This window comes from Lissotriton vulgaris, chromosome 6, assembly GCF_964263255.1.
Source record: "Lissotriton vulgaris chromosome 6, aLisVul1.2, whole genome shotgun sequence".
NCBI classification, from domain to species: domain Eukaryota; kingdom Metazoa; phylum Chordata; class Amphibia; order Caudata; family Salamandridae; genus Lissotriton; species Lissotriton vulgaris.
In genome coordinates, this window is record NC_141694.1 from 1,767,358,027 (window position 1) to 1,767,379,794 (window position 21,768).

The 21,768-nt window shown below is 45.9% G+C and overlaps 1 protein-coding gene across 2 annotated transcripts in view; it reads right to left on the reverse strand.

Moving 5' to 3' along the window:
- ZNF395 (zinc finger protein 395) overlaps positions 1-21,768 on the reverse strand; it is a 118,935-nt gene that overhangs the window by 72,685 nt on the left and 24,482 nt on the right. For both annotated transcript variants that reach the window (XM_086928020.1, XM_086928019.1), the window contains exons 2-3: positions 13,880-14,135; positions 12,120-12,352 (exon numbers count right to left, since the gene is read on the reverse strand). In XM_086928020.1, coding sequence (XP_086784146.1) covers positions 12,120-12,352; positions 13,880-14,125 — 479 coding nt within the window. In that variant the 5' untranslated portion in view covers positions 14,126-14,135. The remainder of the gene's footprint in view (positions 1-12,119; positions 12,353-13,879; positions 14,136-21,768) is intronic.

A 21,768-nucleotide genomic window follows, 5' to 3' on the forward strand; every position in this document is an offset into this window, starting at 1 on the left:
ACCTTTGGGATGTATTTAGGGTTGGTCCGTAGGATAACTCTGTCCTGTTTGAATTGCAAGAAAGGATCCTGAATAGAGAAGGCTTGCAACTCACTTACACGCCTTGCTGATGTGAGCGCTAGCAAGAGAGCGGTTTTCCAAGACAGGTATTTGATGTCGGCTCTGTGTATTGGCTCAAAGGGATGTTTCATCAGTTGAGCAAGTACAATGTTTAATTGCCAGGTGGGTGGTAAAGCTCGCACCGGAGGGAATGTCCTGAACAGGCCTTTTAAAAATTGCTTAACCAGTCTATTGGACCAGAGGGAAGTACCAGATGACGAACGCCTGAAGCGAGATATTGCCGCCAGGTGGACCTTAATAGAAGCATGGGCCAATCCTGAGTGCCCCAAATGGAGCAGGTAAGGTAGAATTTGTGCGGGTGTTGATGAAAAGGGGTGTATCTTATTTGCTTTACACCATACACAAAAACATTTCCACTTTAGAGAATACGTCTTGTTGGTACTGTTCGCCCGAGCCCGGGCTAAGACTGCCCTGCATTGTTGAGGAATGTCTAGGTGTTGAAACTCTCTGAACTCAGGAGCCAAGCCGACAATCTGAGAGATGCTGGATCCGGATGCTGGACTTGCCCTTGGTTCATTGTAAGGAGAGTCGGGCAAGGCTTGAATAGAATTGGCGGTTCCAGCGACAGGAGATGAAGCTCTGTAAACAAGTGTTGGCGGCCACGCTGGTGCTATTAAGATCAGGGTGCAATGCTCTGCCTTCAGTTTCCGGAGGACCCTGGGAATCAGGGGAAATGGAGGAAATGCGTAAGCAAAGATGTTGCACCATCCTATCGAAAATGCATTCCCCAGTGATCCCTTCTGGGGATGCCAGCTTGCGTAATGTTGGCATTTTGCGTTGTGCTGTGTCGCAAACAGATCCAGATGAGGCCTGCCCCATCTGGCGAATACAGAGCTGAGAAGTTGATGATCCAGCTCCCACTCGTGGCACACGGAACGTTGCCTGCTCAGAGAGTCCGCCAGGACATTGTCCGTCCCTGGGACGTACTCCGCCCGAAGGGAAATGTGTGCTGAAGAAGCCATTTCCAAATTTTTTGAGATTCTTGAGACAACGACAGAGAGCGTGTTCCCCCTGGTTTGTTCAGATAGTGCATTGTGGTGGTGTTGTCTGTTCTCACAAGCACTGGGGAGTCTCTGATCCTGGGCAGGAACGCTTTTAATGCCAGGTAAACTGCCCTTAACTCGAGGAGGTTTATGTGCAGTTGCTTCTCTTCCAGGGACCACTGCCCGTTGATTTGAAGGTCCTGAAGGAACGCCTCCCAACCTTCCAAAGATGCATCTTTAGTTATCACATGTGGCGAGATTGGAAGTATGAACGAAAGGCCTCGCCGTAGATTTTGTGGATGAAGCCACCAGCTCAGAGTCTGGACCATGGTAGGAGTTATTCGATGACGTCGTCGAAGAATCCCCTGCATTGAATACACTGAGCTGATAGCGCCTTCTGAAGTGGACACATACGAAGGCGGCAGTGTGGGACCAACAGGATGTTCGAGGACATCATCCCTAACAAAGACTTGTACAGGCGCACGGTGATGGACTTATTGGATTGAATCCGGGCGGCCAAGGTCCGTAGTTTCACTTGACGTTCCTGTGAAGGGAAAGCCTTTCTCTGAGCAGTATCTAGGACAGCTCTGAGGAAAGTGAGACACTGGGACGGCTGAAGGACGGATTATTCCTCGTTGAGAGTAAGGCCCAGAACATTGAAGCGCTGAAGACAGGCGTTGGAGGACTTGGTCACGCCTGCGAGAGTAGGTGCCTTGATGAGTCAGTCGTCTAAGTACGGGAAGACCTGGTGATGTTGTTGGCGGAGGTATGCTGCTACTGCAGATAGACATTTGGTAAAAATTAGTGGTGCCGACTTAAGGCCGAAAGGCAATACTCGAAACTGGTAGTGCTTGCCCGCCACCTCGAACCTGAGAAATTGTTTGTGGTTCCTGTGGATTGGTATATGAAAATATGCGTCTTGAAGGTCTAAAGACAACATAAAGTCGTTCTCATTGAGGAGTTGCAGCACTTCCTGGATGGACACCATACGGAATGACTGTTTTTGAGGTATTGGTTGAGGTTTCTCAAGTCCAATATAGGTCTCCATTTTTTCTCCTTTTTTCGAATTAGGAAGAATCGGGAGTAGAATCCCTTGCCTTTCTGATTCCGGGGGACTCTTTCTATTGCTCCTTTTTTGAGCATTAGGGAGAGTTCCAATTGCAGCAGTTGCAGATTTTTGTGCCGCATTGGGATTGGCGGCTTTTTCCACAAACTCTAGAGTGTCCGATTTGAACAAGTTGGAGGACTCACTGATCCGTTGTAATATGTCGCCAATTGTGAAGGAAGGATGAAATTCTCCCACCAACTTTGCAAGGTGGAGAGAAACTGGAGACCTGTGGCAGAGAGAAGTCATTGCCTTCTGCCTGCGTCCTTCTTACCCCCTCGTCCTCGAAAGGAAGACTTGTGGTAGGATGATTTGTTTTGCTGCTGCTTTTGCTGGTACTGGGGTTTGTATTGTTGGCTTGAACCGTACGTAGATTTGTATCCCCGATAGGTGCCTCAAGAGGACTGACCTCTTCCTCTGGAGCCCTGAAAGGAAGGATTCTTGTATTGTAGAGTACCTAGAGCTCTTGCGGTATCAGTATCTTTCTTGATACCCTGTAGCATCTCCTAGATGTGTTGTCCAAAAAGAAGCTGACCATCATATGGCATGTCCAATACCTTGGAAACTTGGACTGCAGCTCCTGCCAGCTGCCGGAACCCTGTGAATGAGATATCCATCGCCACATCAATCATCTCCGAAGCGGAACGCTTGCCTTCAAGGAGAATCTTCTTCGCCTCTTCTTTCTGCTCCTCTTGAAGCGAATCCAAGTATGGAGCGATATCTGCCCACATTTGACGGTTGTACTGTCCCAACAGTGCTAAAGAGTTTGCTGCACGCACCGTTAAAGCGGACATGGACGAAAACCTCTTCCCTATGTTGTCTAGCTTTCGACCCTCCTTATCTGGCGGCGCAGCCAATGCAGCCGAAGGATTTTTTGACCTGCGTTGCGCTGCCTGGGTGATCACAAAGTCCGGCTTGGGATGGCCAATAAAGCATGCTGGGGCTGTGTCAGGTACTTTATATTTTTTATCCAGTCTGGGCAGCACTGGAGCCAGAGATGAAGGGTTTTGCATTATTTTCTCCCCTTGTTCCCAGATGTACTCAATGATGGGAATGGACCGTACCGCCTTTTGGAATGGCTCTTTAAAATCCTAAAGGAAGCAATCCTGTGGTGTTGCTGTTACTTTGAGTTTGAAGCGCTACCCGCTCTCTCTAGGATGTTGTGGAATCCCCCGATGTCTTCCGGGGGTGAATCCGCTTGTGCCTGTACAGGGGATGCTGGACCAGGAATCACATATTCATCCAATTCGTCTTGTGTGTCCTGGAGCTCCCCTTCCTCACGTTGTTTCTCCTCTTCTTCGTCTTCCTCATCAGAGGATGGGAGAGGACGCGATGGAGCCGAATCTGGTCGAAGGACTAAAGGAGGTGGCGGTGTCACAACAGGCGGAGGCGGAGCAGTGGACGGGAACCTCTGTTTGTAGTCTGCAATGAGAAACTGCAGGTCTGTCACTATAGAAGCTGGGAGACACACCATAGGCTGTTGAGGAGGTGGTAGAGGTTGGAATTCCTTTTGGTACTCCAAATCATCCTGTCCTTGTTCCTCATAATCTGAGCTTTCGTGAAGTTTTATGCGTAGTTCAGATGGGCTTGTCGCTTGTTGGAACATAGAGCCCTCATCAGAGTCCTCATTATCCAGAAGATGAGCAGGGGGGAATAGTTGGACCCTGCTTGGAGAGGTCAACTCTGGCGTAAGAGTACGCGTAGTCATCCTGTAGTGCGTATAGGTACACTTCAATGGAGGCGATTCTACCATCGTCGAACCCGTCTATGGAGTGATCGTCGACGGTGGAACGTTGACAAGCAACTCAGACTCCGTCGTCAACGGTGTCTTCTTTGATGACGGTGTCGTCGACGGCAGCGTCGTCGACGATGGTTGCTTCGTGGACGGCTTCGTCGACGCTGGTGTCGTCGTCGATGGCTTCGCCGACGCTGGTGTCGTCGTCTACGGCTTCGTCGACGCTGGGGTCGCCGGTCTCGTCAATGCTGGTGTCGACGACGATGACTTCATCGACGATGAACTTGTCGTCGACGATGGGGCCTTCATCGCCGATGACGATTTCGTCGACGATGATGAGGCTTTCGTCGACGTCGATGATTTTGCCGACGACGGCGGTTTAGACTTCATCGACGATGTGCACTCCTTGACGGTGGCACCGTCGACGACTTTTTAATAATAATCAGAGATGGAACAGACCTACCCGTCGACGACGAGAATGTAGTAGTCGTCGATGTTGAGGTTAAAGATGACGCCACCGACGTGGAGATAGTGGCTGTCGACATTGTCACAGGCAGAGCTGAAGATGTCATCAAAGGTTTCTTGAAGGCAGGATCTTGTGGAGAAACCTTCACAGCAATAGCTTTAGAACGAACATCTGAAGACTTGGGCCTCTTCTTTTGAGGTGGCTGTACAGATGGTCCTGGGGATGACGTTCTAGGCCTTTTGGGAGAAGAGTGTACACTCCTAAGGGAACACTCACTCTCACCTGAAGAGACTTGTCCTTGAGTCTCTGAAGCCATATCAGCAGTCGGCCCTCTCTATCCTTGAGAGTTTTGGCTGAAAAAGTACTGCAGAATTTACAATCCTTTGCTGTATAGACAGTAAAGGCAGCCCTCATGCCTGTCATCCACATGAAGACTCTTTTTGCCACAAGAGGCACAAGGTCTGAAAAGTCCCTTTTTTGGAGCATCAGCCATGGCTAAACGGAAGATCCTCTCACAGAATGATAATTCTGAGACAAATATGTGGAAATAAATCCAGAATACAAAGAAAACTGAGCAGAGCTCAGAGGAGACTCCCTTAGCACGACGTGCGGTAGAAAATCTGTGGGACTATGGCTCCTTCCAGGAAGGTTCTAGAGGGTGGTGATATCTGATAAGCTTGGTCCTTTTTACAAAAGGACATGGATATGTTACTAATGAGAGGCCTCTGGCCTATTGCTATGTACATGTCTTTATGACATTACTCTTTTTATATACAGGGGACTCCCACCCCGACGACGGGGAATGATTCAGGCATGTGAATCTATGAAAGATACCCATAATACTGGATAAGTAACGCATTTCTTATTCAGTATTATGGGTGTCTTTCATAGATTAACATGCCTAAATCAGAGTAGCAAGCAATGCAGAGTGCACATTTCGGATGGTACAGTATATACGTCATTAGATAATAACATATTAAGCGACTAGTAACAGCCAATAGACGCCAACAACAAGTATCAGTAAAGAAATGTGCATACAAGAGAAGGATGGAGGAACGAAAGAAGGCTCACCTCAGTGAAATAGATGGCGTAGTACTGCTTGTCCCACAGCTGCATCTTTCGTAAGCTCCGTGTCCAGGCAGTAATGCCTAGTGAAGGTATGTGGCGACTTTTATGTTGCCACTCTGCAAATGTCAATGACCGGCACCCCTGCAAAGAGTGCCATAGAAGTGGACATAGCTCTCATGGAGTGGGCTCGCATCTTAGAGCGTAGTGGCTGTCCTGCTTGTTCATGACAGAAAGAGATGGCCGCAGAAATCCAGCATGAGATGCTCTGTTTAGTAAGTGGGAGACCCTTCCTAGGTCTGCTGTAAACGACAAATAGCTGGTTCGACTTCCTGAACGCTTTTGTTTTGTCGATGTAAAATTTTAAGCACCGCTTGAGATCCAAGGAATGCAATGATCTCTCTGCTGCTGTACTGGGATTTGGGAAGAAGGAACGCAAAACCACAGGCCCATTAAGGTGGAAATCAGACGGAACTTTTGGGATAAACTTCGGATTGGTTCTCAGGATAACCCTGTCATTTTTAAATTGCAGAAAAGGATCCTGAATTGAAAATGCCTGCAGTTCACTCACCCTCCTTGTAGAGGTGAGCGCACAAAGGAGTGCTGTCTTCCAAGAGATGTATTTCAGGTCAGCTCTGTGCACTGGCTCGAATGGATGCTTCATGAGCTGATTAAGAACCACATTCAGATGCCAGCTAGGTGGCAACATCCTTGTTGGAGGGAAAGACCTGTATAATCCCTTCAAAATATTGTTTGATCAACCTGTTTGACCAGAGGGATGAACCCGCTGAAGTTCTCTTATAACGGGATATTGCAGCCAAGTGGACTTTAATGGAAGAGTGGGCTAGGCCCGACTTTGCCAGATGTAACAGGTAAGTTAACATTTGTTCCGGTGAGGAAGAGAAAGGGTGTATCCCTTGATCTGCACACCAAACACAAAACCTCTTCCATTTCAGGGAATACGTTTTGGTGGTGCTATCCGCTCGTGCTCTGGCTAGGATGTCTCTACAGTCCTGCGGGATATTCAAATTTCGAAACTCTCGGAACTCAGGAGCCAGGCGGCTAACTTGAGAGATTTCAGATCCGGATGTTGAACTTGCCGGTTGTTTATTGTGAGCAGAGACGGACACTGCTTCTGACGGATCGGCAGTTTTATGGATAGACGGTATAGTTCTGTGAGCCAACGTTGTCTTGGCCAAGTTGGGGCTATTAGAATGAGAGTATAAGGCTCCACTTTCATCTTCCTGAGGACTCCAGGAAGCATCTGGAATGGCGGGAAGGCGTACGCAAAGACGTTGCACCATGCGATAGAAAATGCATTCCCTAGAGATCCTGACTGGGGATGCCAAATTGCGAAGTGTGGGCATTTGGCGTTGATCCTTGTAGCGAAGAGATCCATCTGTGGCGTGCCCCATCTGGAGAAGATTTGGTTGAGGATCTTGTGATCTAGCTCCCACTCGTGAGATGATGTTTTCTGCCTGCTCAATGAGTCGCGAGTACATTGTCCATGACTGAGACATATTCCGCCCGTAGGGCTACATTGTTTGTTATTAGCCAGTTCCAGATTTTCTGCGTGAGAGTGTCAGCGAGCGCGTTCCTCCCTGTTTGTTGAGGTAGTGCATCGTCGTAGTGTTGTCTGTCCTGACCAGCACTAGGGAGTTTTTAATCCTTGATAGGAAAGACTGCAGGGCAGGAAGACCGCTCTCAGCTCGAGCAGATTGATATTGAGTTTCTTCTCTGCAGCTGACCATTTCCGCTTATCTGCAGCTCCTGTAGGAAGGCTCCTCAACCTTCTAAGGATGCGTCTGTCGTGATGACATGAGGAGCCGCTGGAAGCAGGAATGTCAATCCTTGAGACAGGTTTCGTGATGACATCCACCATCGCAAAGCTTTGACCATCTGAGAAGTCACCTTTATGCGGTCATCGAATGACCCTGTGCATTGGACCCACTGCCTCGAGAGTGCCTCCTGCAGAGGACGCATCCGTAGACGGCAATGAGGGATCAAAAGGATGCACAATGACATTATCCCCAAAAGGGATTTGAAGAGGCGGACCGTCAACTCTTTGAGGCTACTCCAGACGCTAGTGCTAGGAGTTTGTTTTTCCTCTCCTGAGATGGGAACGCTTTTGAAGAACGTGTGTCCAAGGTTGCACCCAGGAAGTTGATGGTTTGAGAAGGTCGTAGGGTCGATTTCACCTGGTGGAGCGTGAGACCCAGACAATTGAAGAGACTTAGACAGGCGTTGGAAGACCTGGACGCGTTTTTCGAAGGATGGTGCCTTAATCAGCCAGTCGTCCAGATATGGAAAGACTTGATGACGGTGCTGTCTGAGATATGCCGCCACTGGGGAAAGACATTTCGTGAAGATGCTGGCGCAGACTTAAGTCCAAAGGGCAGGACGCAGAACTGGAAATGCCTGCCCGCAACTGCAAATCTCAAGTACTTTTTGTGATTCTTGTGAATTGGTATATGGAAGTAAGCGTCCTGTAAGTCTAGTGATGCCATGAAATCTCCCTCTTCCAGGAAATGTAAGACCTCCTGGATCGTTACCATGCAAAATGACTGCTTCTTCAGGAATTTGTTGAGGGCCCTGAGGTCTAGGACTGGCCTCCATTTTCTTACTTTCTTCTGGATCAGAAAGAATCGGGAATAAAATCCTTTTCCCCTTTGGGATGGTGGTACCTTCTCTATTGCTCCTTTCTGTAGTGATGCATTGGGTGAGGCGGAGTTTGTGGAGGGGTCCATATGAATCCCATAGAATGGCCGAATTGTAATTGAAGGACCCAACAGTCCGTAGTAATTATCTTCCAATTTTGCAGAAAATGAGTAATTTTATCTCCAATTTTTAATAAGTGAGATGAGGTGTGGACTGGCTGAATAAACAAGTCATTGTCTGCGTCCGTTGTTTCTCCTTTGTCCTCTACCCCGAAAGGACGACTTTCCATATGAGGATTGTTGGCCTTGTTGCTGCTGGTGTTGCTGGTACTGTGGCCTACTCTGGTTGGAAGGGTAAGAGGACCTGTATTGAAAACCTCCTTTGTAGGAAGATTGACCTCTTCCTCCGTTTCCCCGAAAGGACTGATTTTTATATTGGAGAGTGCCCAAGGCTCTTGCAGTGTCTGTGTCCTTTTTTATATTTTGAAGAGCCTTGTCAATTTTGGAGCAAAATAATAGTTGGCCGTCATATGGTATATCCAAAACCTTTGTCTGCACCTCAGGACGGAATGAGGTTGCTTTTAGCCATCCTTGGCGCCTCAAAACCGCTGCTCCAGCCAGTTGGCGGAATCCTGTCATAGCGACGTCCATTGCACAGTCTATAATCTCCGATGCTCATGTTTCACCCTCCAGTAGTATTTCCTTTACATCCTCTTTGGACGCGTCAGGTAATTCAGACATGTATGGGGCTATATCTGCCCACAATTGTCTATTATAACGCCCAAGAAGCGCTAGGGCATTTGCTGCCTTGACGGTCATTGCCGACATTGAGAAAAAACGTTTCCCGATGTTGTCCAACTTTCTTCATCTTTATCAGGCGGAGCCGATAAAGAAGATGAAGGATTTCTGGAGTTCTTTTGGGCCGCCTGCGTCACCACCGAATCCGGTTTAGGATGACCTGTCAGACAAGGCGGTGCCGTATTTGGAGCTTTGTACTTTTTGTTCAAACGAGGGACCACTGGCGAAACAGAGGCGGGATTCTGCATAACCTGAACCCCCTGTGTCCAAAGATAATGAATAGTAGGAATTCACCTCGTTGATTTTTTGAGAGGTTCCTTGAAATCGGACAGGAAACAGGCCTGCTCTTGGGAATCCATAAAAATTTGGAAGCGCTTAGCGGCCCTTTCCACCACATTATGGAAACCGCCGATGTCAACCGGTGGAGAATCAGAGGTTGCGGGCACTGGAGATGCTGGCGAAGGTATGACGTAATCCTCCCAGTCCTATGGATCGTCCTGCAATTCACCTTCTTCTTGCTGTCCCTCCTCTTCTTCTTCATCAGAAGATTTAGGACCTGGCAAATCCACTTGTTCCTTTTGAATGGTTAAGGGATGGGGATCGCGGTCTTGGTGATGGAGCTGCTGTGGAAGTTAGAGGAGCCGGAGATTCTGGGAACCTCTGCTTGTAATCTTGGATGAGGTATCGCAGATCTGTAACTAGGGATGCTGGAAGACAGACCATAGTTGTAGGTGGTGGATGAACTTCCTCTTCCTGAACATCCTTCTCATCTGAGCTCTGGCTTTTAACATGCAGTTCTGAGGGGCTAGTTGCCAACTGGAACATATCCCCGTCGTCAGAATCCTCATCTTGAAGGAGACATGCTGGTGGCAATAGTTGCACATGGCTTGGAGAAGTTAACTCCGGCGTCAGCGTCTTTCTCGTGATCTTTAGATGCACAGAAGCTGTTTGGAAGCCAGAATCACTCACCGTCAACGGGCCCGTCGACGGTGAGATCGTCGACAGAGTAGTGTCGACAGCTGTCGATACGGGGCCGTCGTCTACTGTATAGATGGTGCAGTCGACGGTGTCTTCGTCGACGGTGCCCTCGTCAACGGTGTTGATGTCGACGGTGATGATCTAGTCGTCGGCGAGGCAATCGTCGACGGGATCTTGGGCGTCGACGATGATCTCTTGATTACTATCGTAGACGATAAAGCCTTACCCGCCGTCGACGATGGGGTCGTCGTCGTCGATGATAATAATGACGATGATGCCGTCGTCGTCGACGTAGACACATAAGCAGGAGACACTGCTTTCTTCGTCGCTGAAGACGTCGTCGACGATATTGTCGTCGTCGACGGTGCAGGCTTCTTGAAGGTGTGAACCTCTTTCTCAGAAGTTGTTTTTGACATGGCCTCTGAAGACTTTTTTGATGTCTTCTTTTGAGGAGTGTCCAAGGGCTAGGGGAAGCTACCCTTGGCCAATTCAGAGATAATTTTGAGGAGATTGAAGAACATTCACTTTCCTCAGAGGAATCCAAGTTATCTCGATCTTTAAGCCTTTGGAGCCAGATTAAAAGGCGTCCTTCTCGATCTTTGAGGGTCTTAGTTGAAAAGGTTCGACATACCTTGCAGTCCTTAGCAGAATGATCTGGGTATAGGCAGTACAGGCAGTCCTTATGTTGGTCATCAATGTGTAGTCTTTTCTTTCCACAAGAGCCACAGGCTCTAAAGAAACCCTTCTTTGGAGTGTCAGCCATAGTGTATAGCTTTCACTTGAGGAAAAAACAGGAAAATATTCCAAAATGTTGAAGAAAAAGCTGTGAAGAAACAAACCTGAGCAGAACTCAGGGGAGACTCCCTTAGCACAACGTGCGGTAGAAAATCTGAGGGACTGAGGTTCCTGCCAGGATGGTTCTAGAGGGAGGTGACAGCTGATTAGCTCTTCTCTAGAGTTTGGTCCTTTTTACAAAAGGACATGGATATGTTACTAATGTGAGGCCTTTAGACCTACTATTCTCTATATGTCTATAGGACATTACTTTATTTATGTACCGGGGACTCCCATCTCGACGACAGGGAATGATTCAGGCATGTGACTCTATGAAATACACCCATAATACTGAATAATATATCTGTACTCTTAAAGCATGAGGCCTACCAAGAACCCAAGCAGTTGAACTTACTGACACAGCTGACACAGGCTTGGCAACATTTCACATGGGCCATACCATCACTTCTGGTACAACACCATGTAGAAACAACCTTCGTCATGACATGTGCTTGGTTTTTACATCTGTATTTGGTGAAGATTGGAACAGGGTTAAGACCTGGATTTCTTAAGATACTACTCATGCTGTGCTCCTCAGAGTATCATATCTGCCAATACCTGCCACCAGCCTAGGCTTTGCATTTTCATCATTGGACCTATTTCTGGGGTACAGGCAAGCAGCACAAGATTATTCAGTGTTTATGACTCTAATGAAGATCCACAGAGCAGAAGCCGCGAAAACAGGATTTGTTTATTGTTGAGTGCCGCAATGAAATTGTCAAGAAGGATGACTGGAACAGGGGATACAAGTAAAACAAGAATATTTTCCAAATGATCAAAGAAATGTCTAAATATGCTAATGGGGTTAGATCTTCAGTATATAGTCTTTGAATCAGGTAAAGAGTGAATTACGGTGGTATTAAAAAGAAGATGGAAGGTAGATGTAGGAATAGGGATGCTTGAGGGTCTCTTATTGAAGCGCATACATACGTCCGGTCCTTAACCACAAAGCATCAGGGAGTAAATGGGTGGCAGCACTTGTTAGCTTTGTGACGAATCAAAGCACTAAAGACAGAAGATTGAGGGAATACTCTTGCAAACAATAAAGATAGTCTCCACAGTGAAATAAGTACCCACTGTTCCAAATGAAGTGCAACTGAAATTGTGTTATTGCGGCAGGGGGCAGAATGCGTCCCAAGAGGAGCACAGACCTGGGCATGCACGAGCATGGCCCAGGGCGTGCAAAAGGCCAGCCTTCAGTGTGCAGGGGCAGTATGCAGGACATTGAACAAAAAACATTTGCAAGTATAGGAGCTATTTCTCAGCACCACTCATCCTAACTGCAGGCTTCTTGAGTTTGATATGGGCTTCTAAAGAAGGAGGTGCACAAGCTACCATTAAAACGATCTCCCCCCCTCCCAACACTGCCGTCACCTACCTTTTAGGGACATCAATGCTCCTGGACACGGATCTTGACGCCGCCTCTGTAGAGCCTATTGAGAGACCTTGCTCATTGGACTGGTGTATCTGCACTTCCGGCAAGCGTACATCCTCGGTTTTCCTGGAAGTGTACAGTTTCTCTTCAGGGATGAATACCTTCACCTCCTCATCTACGTGATTATGCTGTTCGACAAAAGCAACACATTCACGTCCATCATGGGTTACCAACACCTGCAAAAACAAAGGTGGTGGTCTTCTGTCAGAAGGGCCTCAGATCAAAACAGTTTTGTCTTCGTCTCTATAAACATGCACACATGCAAAATAAATAATTTCCTAGTCTCTCTGTGGTTTACCAACTCATGGTGAAAAAGCATAGGAAGCCCAAATACCAAAACGAAACAGTTATAAGACTCAATGGTTGACTTAAGTAGCCAATTTCATGATTAGACTACAATCTAATAATTTGATCATTCAGTTCTGATAAAGATACTTCTAAGCAAATGTTGCTCATTGGTGCAGACATGCTGTGAAGTGTTTGAAAGGGTTTTAATGATTAGCTGATCAGTAAATGGATGAACAAAGCCAAACCAGTCACAAACCGAATACCACTCCAAGAGTCTCGAACCTTGGTCAAGCTACAACAAAGAAAACCAACTAGTTTAAGGAAATAAGCAATAGATCATCCTTTAACAGGTATCTCATTCTACAAATAACAGTAGAAAGAAAAGATGTACATAAAATCTCAAGCGTAAAGCTTTCTGTAGCATTGTTTACGGGCTACATACACCAGGTCAGAGCAGAAGGACTGTAATGTCAATAGGCAATGCTCTAGTTACTGGTCACTGTACTGAAGGTGATGACAAACAAGTGCAGAGAATACCCCTCCACTGTTGAAACATACAGATCAAACAATGCATGCTGAACAGCACGTTTTCACTATTGTCGTTAGCGCTCTCATGACTCGGATCAAACGGATCTTCAAAACAAACCATATTTGTATTCGCTAATCGAGAGTAATGAAGGAATTAATCGACAATTTATAAACAGTACTAGATCCATCCAGCAAGATCTTCTGCACCAAGCTGGTGGCATTCACCACAGACTAGGGAAATTGTTGGGTACTACTCCAAAGTGGTTATGATCATATACTAGATTTAATGGCACCCAGCAAGACAGGCGTGTGGTGGTCTTTAAGACCTCAAGGTACTCTCTGTATCGGTGAATCAACATACAATATTATTGAAAAAAATTCTCCATGGATAAGAAATATCTTGAGAAAAACTGATTCAAGGAGATATAACCATAACCAAACCTAATAAAAGCAGATGCTCAGTAAACAGTATAAAAAGAAAACAAAAATTTTAAGTCCAACATCTGGGTTTCCATTCAAGGAGTCAGAGCCAAGACTCAAGACCAATTCTAGCTATAGCAATGGCCATTATTTAACAGAGGGTATCAAAGAAAAGTAGCATTGGTCGAAAAATAAACGTATGTTTATTTACATTAGCAAATCCAACAACAACCCATAAATCAGTAACTGTGCGGAAAGGTATAGTGCAAAGGGCAATCTTGGGCTCCTGAGCCACAGTGAAGGCTAAATCAGTAGAAGTGCACAAAATAATTCAACATAACTGTTATTTCCAAAAATATGATACTCAAGAACCAGAAATTTTACAGAGACCTATACTTGTTACACTCAGTGCCATCGTAAGACAATGTAGACTAGAAAGTAACAAATTTTAACATCCCCGGTTTCACCTTTTGCCCCGGATATAGTTTGTAACGGTTCAGAGGCTGGCTTTCCGGCGCTCTGGTCCCCTCTTCTGGACACTCCTTGCAGTAGCCGTCCTCGCAGGTAAGTAGCGGAGCCTCCCCGCCGAGCACGGCCTGTAAGGTGGAATAGTGTCCAGCCATCAGCGTCCCATCTCCTACGGTGCTTGGGACGCACACCCTGGCCCCCATCAGGGACCGCTTCCCCAGTCGCTTCGACAGCATGCTGGCCATAATAAACGTGCTGCAGAGAGAACAAGAAAACGTAGTAGATTCTGGATTTCTTCCACTGAACAAAAAGTTTTTAAAAATGTAGCACATACAATCTTGCTATTTGAACATCACAGGAATAGATTATTTTCTTCAAGATGCCTCAAATGTTCTTTAGTCTAATAGGCGCTAATTCATTCTATTACAGTGATTAATAACCCACAAGATATGTGCTACTATAAGTTCAAGTCTAAATGTGGGGTAATGTCCTATTTTACATGAGATCCTATATGAGTTGTAATTGGAAAAGGTGCCTGCAATCTGCCCCGAGTAATGACAGAGGCCGGGGTTCTAGATAACCAGATTCTGGTCGATTATACGAGGCGTTCTTTTTTTATTAAGCTAAATCAAACAGTTCCACATGCAAAATTAGAACAAGAAGCAGAATAAAGTAAGAGCTGTTGACACACAAGGGAAGCTCATCAACAAGTCTGCATCACAGATTGTGCACTTATGATGAAACTAGACACCACTCAACTGTGCTGCTTTTTACTCTCCGAATTGGTCCACATGGACATTCATATTAGATCAGTAACATGTTTGCATAAAAAAACTCTTTTAACCTCTACACAAAAGAGTACTGCATCAAAAGTGATGCTGACTGCAGTTTCTCTATAATAGTTCTCTCCATGACTGAATCCTTGGAATGTGTCCCAGAACAACTGTGAACAGTAACTGCACACACTCACTTGACAACCACAATTAAACCTTTGAAACGCAATTTAGTTGCTGCAACATTGGTTCCTTTCCTAGTCTCCAGAGCACCTTCCCCAAGCGTTAAAACCATGTAGTGAAGAACTGGATGAGGGACTTGCCGGTAACAAAAGTCTCCACTATAAGATTTTAAAGTCCAATGGTACAGTAACTGCGTCAACATACGACTTAGGCATTCAACTTATTTTAATCGAAGTACATCAATGTCGCTGCAAAACTAAAGATACCGATGAATCTAGAGGATGCGAGGCCTATGGTCCAGCACAATCTTATTTTCCTTTCTAGAGGAGGCAGTCCTAAACCTGATTGGTTTTCATCTGAACCTATACAAAGATTCATAATGAAGAAATGCTGTTCTTCAAAGAATTTGGTTCCTGTTGGGTTTCAGACTTTAGGGGATGCGGAGCGAATGTGCATTATTTGCCTCTGAAGAGGTGAAGTGCTCTGGAAGCCCACGGTATATACTTTCAGGATAGCGCATGGGTAGATTGGGAGAGTGTCAACAGGCGGTTGGGGGGGCGGTGGTCGTTATGGAAGAGCTCTAGTCCTAGTCCAACAGAGCAGTATAAAGCACAACCAGGTAGGTACAACAAGGTGCCTGGGAGTAGGGCAGAAAGCTGGCTTTGGGAGGAGCAGGTGGGAACGGGAAGGATAGGATAAAATAGCGACCAATACCTTTCAAAATGATTGAGCCCAAATTAGAGGGAAATCAAGATACGTCCCACCACTCTGACATGGCCAAAACGCTCACCCAATTCTTGGAGGGATGAAAGTCCCTATTTTCAACCATAAAAACTTGGGACGGTTGACAGCCCTTTTCTCCAACTCACACAAGTTGGTCACACCACTTCCTTGGGTGGCAGAGGAGTTGATAAGATTGATTGGTGGGCGCCAGGGCATCTATTGCTGGGTTGTGTCTTGGTGTTGAACACATATGGGTGTAAAGACTTTACGAAATCAGGAAATTATAAAGAGATTTTGAGTAATTACCCGGTATTGTTCCTCCTGGAAACCTGGCTAATAGAGTGCCCGCTAGTGGAGGGTTTTTTTCCCACTGTGCAAAATGCCAAGCCCTCAACTAGAGGAAGAGCTGCAGGCTGGCTATTAATTTTGATGTCTTTTCGCTGTGGGAGAAAAGTATCAGAGCTGCAAACCTCCTGCCCATGGGTGCTTGCTTGCGTAATTGATATGGTCAATGATGTGGCGGTGTTGAAACAAATGGTATGTTTCAATATATATGTTCCACCAGAGTTCTCCATACTGGAGTGAGCTTCTGAAACAGACTGATGATTTTCAAAAACTGTACTTGGGATTATCCAGATGCTCTTTTGATTGTAGATGGGGATTTTAACGAAAAATCAGCATTCAAAGTGCCTGATGTCTCTTGCAAGGACTAGATGATGTCGCAAAATATGCCAAATGGTACTTTCCCGTCAAGAGCCCCACAAGGTGAAGCAAAGTTTTTTTTCCTATTTAGTTCAGCAGAATCTAATTAATGTTAATAGGCGTTGTAATTATGACATACCTGCAGCCAGTATCTTTAAATAAGGCAACAGCTGTATGCCCATTATGTGTCTGCGCCAGTACATCAGTTTCATTGGGTATAACATTTTAGGTTCTTGATTTAGGTCCTAGTGATCATAATGGACTCCGTATAAAGTTTAAAGAAAATGTCGAGTACCATGAAAATGCAGTTCTCTTTTTAGAGGGAGTAAACCACCAAAGAATTTGGGTAATGAATACAGAAGACTCACTACAGGCTCTGTCCACAATTGAATTTTAGCTCACAGATGTGGAAGAAGGGACAATGGGACTGGATGGTATGTATGACACAATCATGAAGCAACTGTTAGCCCATTTTAAATTGAGAAAGGTTGGACCAGTTATTTTGTGGCCGCAGAGAATTGGAGAGTAACTGATTTGATGAAAGATTGTCGGGAGGGAAGAAGAACTGAATAAGTGCCGCCAGTACCTCAGCAATAACAAAATAGAATATACCTAAGAAGCAATGGGGGCCTCAAAAACATATCACACTTTATGTGCCTATAAAAAGGGTTAAAGTATAGAACAAACTGGGAAGAAATTGTTAGCTGCCATTGCAGGGAAAGGCTGGAAGCACTTCTAGAGAATGGTAAATCACCCTCAGAGGCACAGACAGCCCCGGAAGACTGGTATACCTTCATTCATTCCCTTTATAGTGAAGGAAATCCTGAACATTTGGTGATGGTCTCTGGTGTTTTGCAATCTGACAAACAGGTTATCTCAAATCCTCAAACAGCGGTGGTACATTCAGAAATCATGTGCAATAAGCAGCCACCCCCCGGATGTGGCTTTCCCTCTGGCATCAAGTGCTACACATAGTTTTTTCCTTTAAGATTGGGGGCAAGCTTACAAGCTTTCTAATGTATGCGGATGACCTGGTGGTGATAGATCTTATGCCCATTGGGCTCCCACGCAAATTAAATGCATTACGTTGTCTAGAGAACAAGTTGTCATTCAATATTGACAAGTTAAAAACTTTGTTATTTGCAAAGTGGAAGAGGAATTTTTCTTGATTCCTAGACAATGTGCAGTTGGAGCAGGTGTGAGCTTACTAATACTTAGGGATGATCTTCTCAGATGACTTAAAAGGGGACAAGCGCCTGGCCAGTTAAAGGGTTGCATTGATGGCCAAAGTGAATGGTCTGAAGAGGTTTGACCATGAATATGGTAGCTACATCTTTGAGCTTTTTAGTAAAGTTATATTGGGCAAGATAATGACTCTGCTCTGTATGGAGCAGAGGTGCTCGCCAGGGACAGAGGGGTCACATGGGACATGCTAGATTGCAGTATTCTGAAAACCATTGCTTGATTTACCAACAAACACAATCATTGAAGCCATAAGACGTAGGCTGAAATATGTTGCTTGGGATATTCTGACTGATGCAAGGGCCTTGAGATACTATTTTTAGCTTAAAAATTAAACCTCCTGTGATAAACCATCTGGGCAAATCCTCCCGGAGGTAATGGCAACCTTTCCTGGTATGAAGAACCCAGTGGAAATCATTACGGCATGCTTAGGCGTTTCAAATATTTAGCTCGAAGGGGCTGAATCGAGAGAAATTGCCCAAATAAAGAGCATTCTCAAGCATTGTGCTGAGGAAACAAGTTGGAATGAAGATATATTGTATTTGGGGAATAGGAGTTCAGTTGCCCCCTTTTTATTAACTCAGGAGGGCCCAGATCTCTTCCAGTAGCTCTATAGAATATCAGGTAGACACTTGCGGAACTAAATACTGCATTTGAGGGTGGGAATCGGCCCTGGGTGGCAGACACCAGGTTTAAAAGCACAGACAGCTGAGAATAGAGGCCACTGTCCTTGTCCGCTGGGTTCAGGGTACTTTGTGTGTCATCTATTAGTGCGTTGTGCATTTTTTTAGGAGAAGATGCTGCTATCAATCTTTAAAAATATGGGATTTTCTATAGAAATGGGCCTAAACTGTTGTGTTGTATGATACATCAGGATGAAGTCATTACTACTGGCCAATACTTATGAAGAATTGTGTTATCTCATGTTAGGAAATCTTCCTCGAGTCACTGCTGATTAGTAACTTTACACAGTGCTGTAGGGCATAAGGATGATTTCCTAACAATTTTGGTTTTAGAGAAAAACACATGAGTGGTATTATAAGAAATAGATTACACAGCAGAAAGCAGACGGACGACGTACAGTTCCTTCCTTTGGTAAAGGAGTGTTTCTTTTACTTGGCATACATGGTGAAGCATTCAGTAGGTGTACTGATGCTCTTCATATAAATGGTTGCTTCACAGTCTAAGAATGTGAGCTGCAGCACTGCTGCACACAAGATGAAGCAGTTGTTTGCATCAAACTGCTGAGGACCATCAACATGAAGCGGGAAGTGGTGCTCCAAGCTGCAAACTCCATCCATAGGCGGATGGAGTCTGTGTTCAGGCAATAGGCCTTGCTGGGGCTCTTGGTGTGCTGGCAGAAAGAACAATAAGAAATCCTACATCCTCCTGCACTGTTTTACCAGGATCGTGTTTTTATGTAAAAGTAAATGTGATTGAATCTGTATCTGAAGATGTCACGAATGTTGGACATCTAAAAGCCACTGGCACTTGCAAGGGCAATGAAAATGGAAAACAAAGAAATAGCTCAGTGGAAATCCACTGCATCGGATGTACATTTTAGGTCGAGTATAGCAGACAGAGCAAGCTGTGGACATGCAGCCCGCCCTCTGCTTATGATTGGTTGGATGTATTGTCACTTTCATTTACTTGCTTCTTATTTGATGGCTTGTCTTCTACTAGTGCTTTTCCCGCACAGGGAGCATGGCTTCTTTATTATCCTTTTGATTGGCTTATTTGTATCCTTCGACTGCTCACATTTAGGAAACTACTTTTTTCTTCTTCAATCAGCACTTTGTGAGTGTACATGTGTTTTTTTTAGCTTTTGCCCTGGTGTTCTGCTTGCCCTCCAACCCCATGTTCCCCCTACTCCTTCCAGTTGGTCTGTAAAAGCATACCAGCAGGTATACTTTTGCTGGGGTATGGCCGAAAGCCCAAACTTTGGCACACAAGAGCTTTTATGGCTCTTGAGAAGGGGCCATCTGCTGCACACACTCTGCTGGCATCCAAGATAGAAGTTATACTTAGCATGACACTTCTCCTAGGGAGGCCATTCATTAGTTTCCTGGGCTACCACAGAGGAGTAAATGTCTGAATCCTGTGGAAGATAAATATGGCCTTGGCAAACGTTTTCGTTTACATTTGGACACTCCCTTATTCTTTTTAAATTCGGATCAGGATCCTGAGCGAAAAGTATTTGATTTATAAAATCGAGAACACTGAATTGTATTCAATGTACAGTTTTGAGATATGTATGTTTTCCAATAGTATTCCGATTTGTTTTCCCCTTTTCGTTTTTTTTTTTATTTTTTTATTTTTTATTTTTGAAAACCTTTATTAGTGCATCTAGAAAAGTACAAATAGTGGCCTACAACCTTCAGGCCGGCCACAAATACGGTTGAGCACAGGTAAATGCAAGACGGTGACGCAACAGTGCAGCAGTATAATTAGTAAGCATTCAGCAGTTACACTGTAGAGCCCTTGCTGTCGCGTCTCAGGAGCTCTGAAGGTTAATTTTAAAGTTTTCATTGCAAACAATAATGTCCAACTATTCCGTTTCAATAAAAAATTGAACATAAACAAAAAAAAGAACAGGGTCCATGAAGACGTGAGATGGTGATATCAACACAGGCATACACAGCCCAGCAACTCAGGGGACAAATCCCACCAGGCAGAATGGCGGCCAGGATGTACGTTACCAGGATATTAGACTCAAGGCCCTACCAGCATTCGCCGCCGCCCACCCGGCAATAACGTCGGCACGCACCCAAGACAGAAGGAAGAAGAAATAAATTAGAAGAAAAAACAAGGCACCATAGGAACAAAAAAGAAACAAAATACCCATCCCACAACCCCCACCCTACACGCATGCGAAGGCTACGGCCTACCCCCCCCCCAGCAGCGCGTCTGTCGCCCCATAAACCCGAAATATAGTAGAGGTAGTAAAGAAAGAAAAAGAAAAGATATAATGTCACCATTGATATAGGGAGCCAGAAAAGACAATTCTAATCTAAACCTCCCAAGAAAACCTAACCCCGGGGGAGGGCCATAATTTCCTTCCAAAAGCAGGTCTCCCGAACTCACACAGCCATGTGCAACTCCCACACCGTGTATCACTAAATTCAAAAGACTTACAGCCAAGAGAAATTCTAAACAGCCATATCCAGGGTCACAGGTCAGCACAGTAATCAAAACCCCCACAACCAGAATAAAGAGCAGGACATGGAAATTATGAATCGAGGTGGGGAAAAAGGAGAACATTCTATGCAGTCAGCCAATCAAGATATAGGTCAGTCCGGGTCTCCGCCATCCGTCCGAGCAAAACCACGAGAAAAGAACTTCAGCCCTGGCCTGAACGGCGAATTCCGGCCAGGGCTGGCCATCGCTGCGAGCACTCCCCGGGTAGAACAAAGGAGCAAGATGGCCGCTCCAGACAAGGAAGAAACACAGGAGGTGGAGAGGAGCGTCCCCGATCACCACCAGATTCAGCATCAATTCTGTTGAACACCCCCTCCGCCACCGGACAGCACAGTCTCCACCACTGTAGAAAAACGGCTCCAGAGGCAAAGACCTTAGGGGAGGTCAGGCACTAGAAGGTCGATGAACAGAGCCGTTGTGGGGACAAAGTCACAGTTCTCAGAGTGGGGGGTAACATTGTATCAAGAGCCTCACCGAGGAGAAGACCATCAACATTGTTGCCAGGGACACTGCACACCTCCGCCCTCTCATATTGCAACTTTGTATCCGTTCCAGACAATATTAAAGGTGGCAGAGGGTCAGCCAGCCCCGGTCGCGTTATACAAGATGAAGCTCCCTCGATCTTCTCCGTCAGTTCCTGGACGTTTCGCCGCCATGTTGTCCCCAAGTCCGCAAGGGCGAAAAGAATATCCCCATAAGTCAGGGTGCCCTGAGATAGCAACCGATCCGCAGCGAGCGGCGATGCCCCGGGGTCCGCCTGTAGTCCGGGAACAGGCAGGGCAGCGCGCAACCGGGATGGTGGAGCAGTCTTCTCTTCGTCATGAAAGGCAAGCGCCATTGCTGCCACTCAGGTAATCCGCAATGATGAGAGGGGGGGCGATCTCACTATCCGGGGAAGCAGGCGTTAAAATCGCCGGTGGAAATGCAGCCCACAGCAAGGGGGTCGCACAGTACGAGAGTCTCCTTGCCTTTCCCGCCAATGCGAGTGTTCTACAGCCGAGATTCGCCTCAAAATGGGGAATGTCCAGGCGATAGGTAGCAGAGCGGGGGGAAGCGCCGCGTGGGGG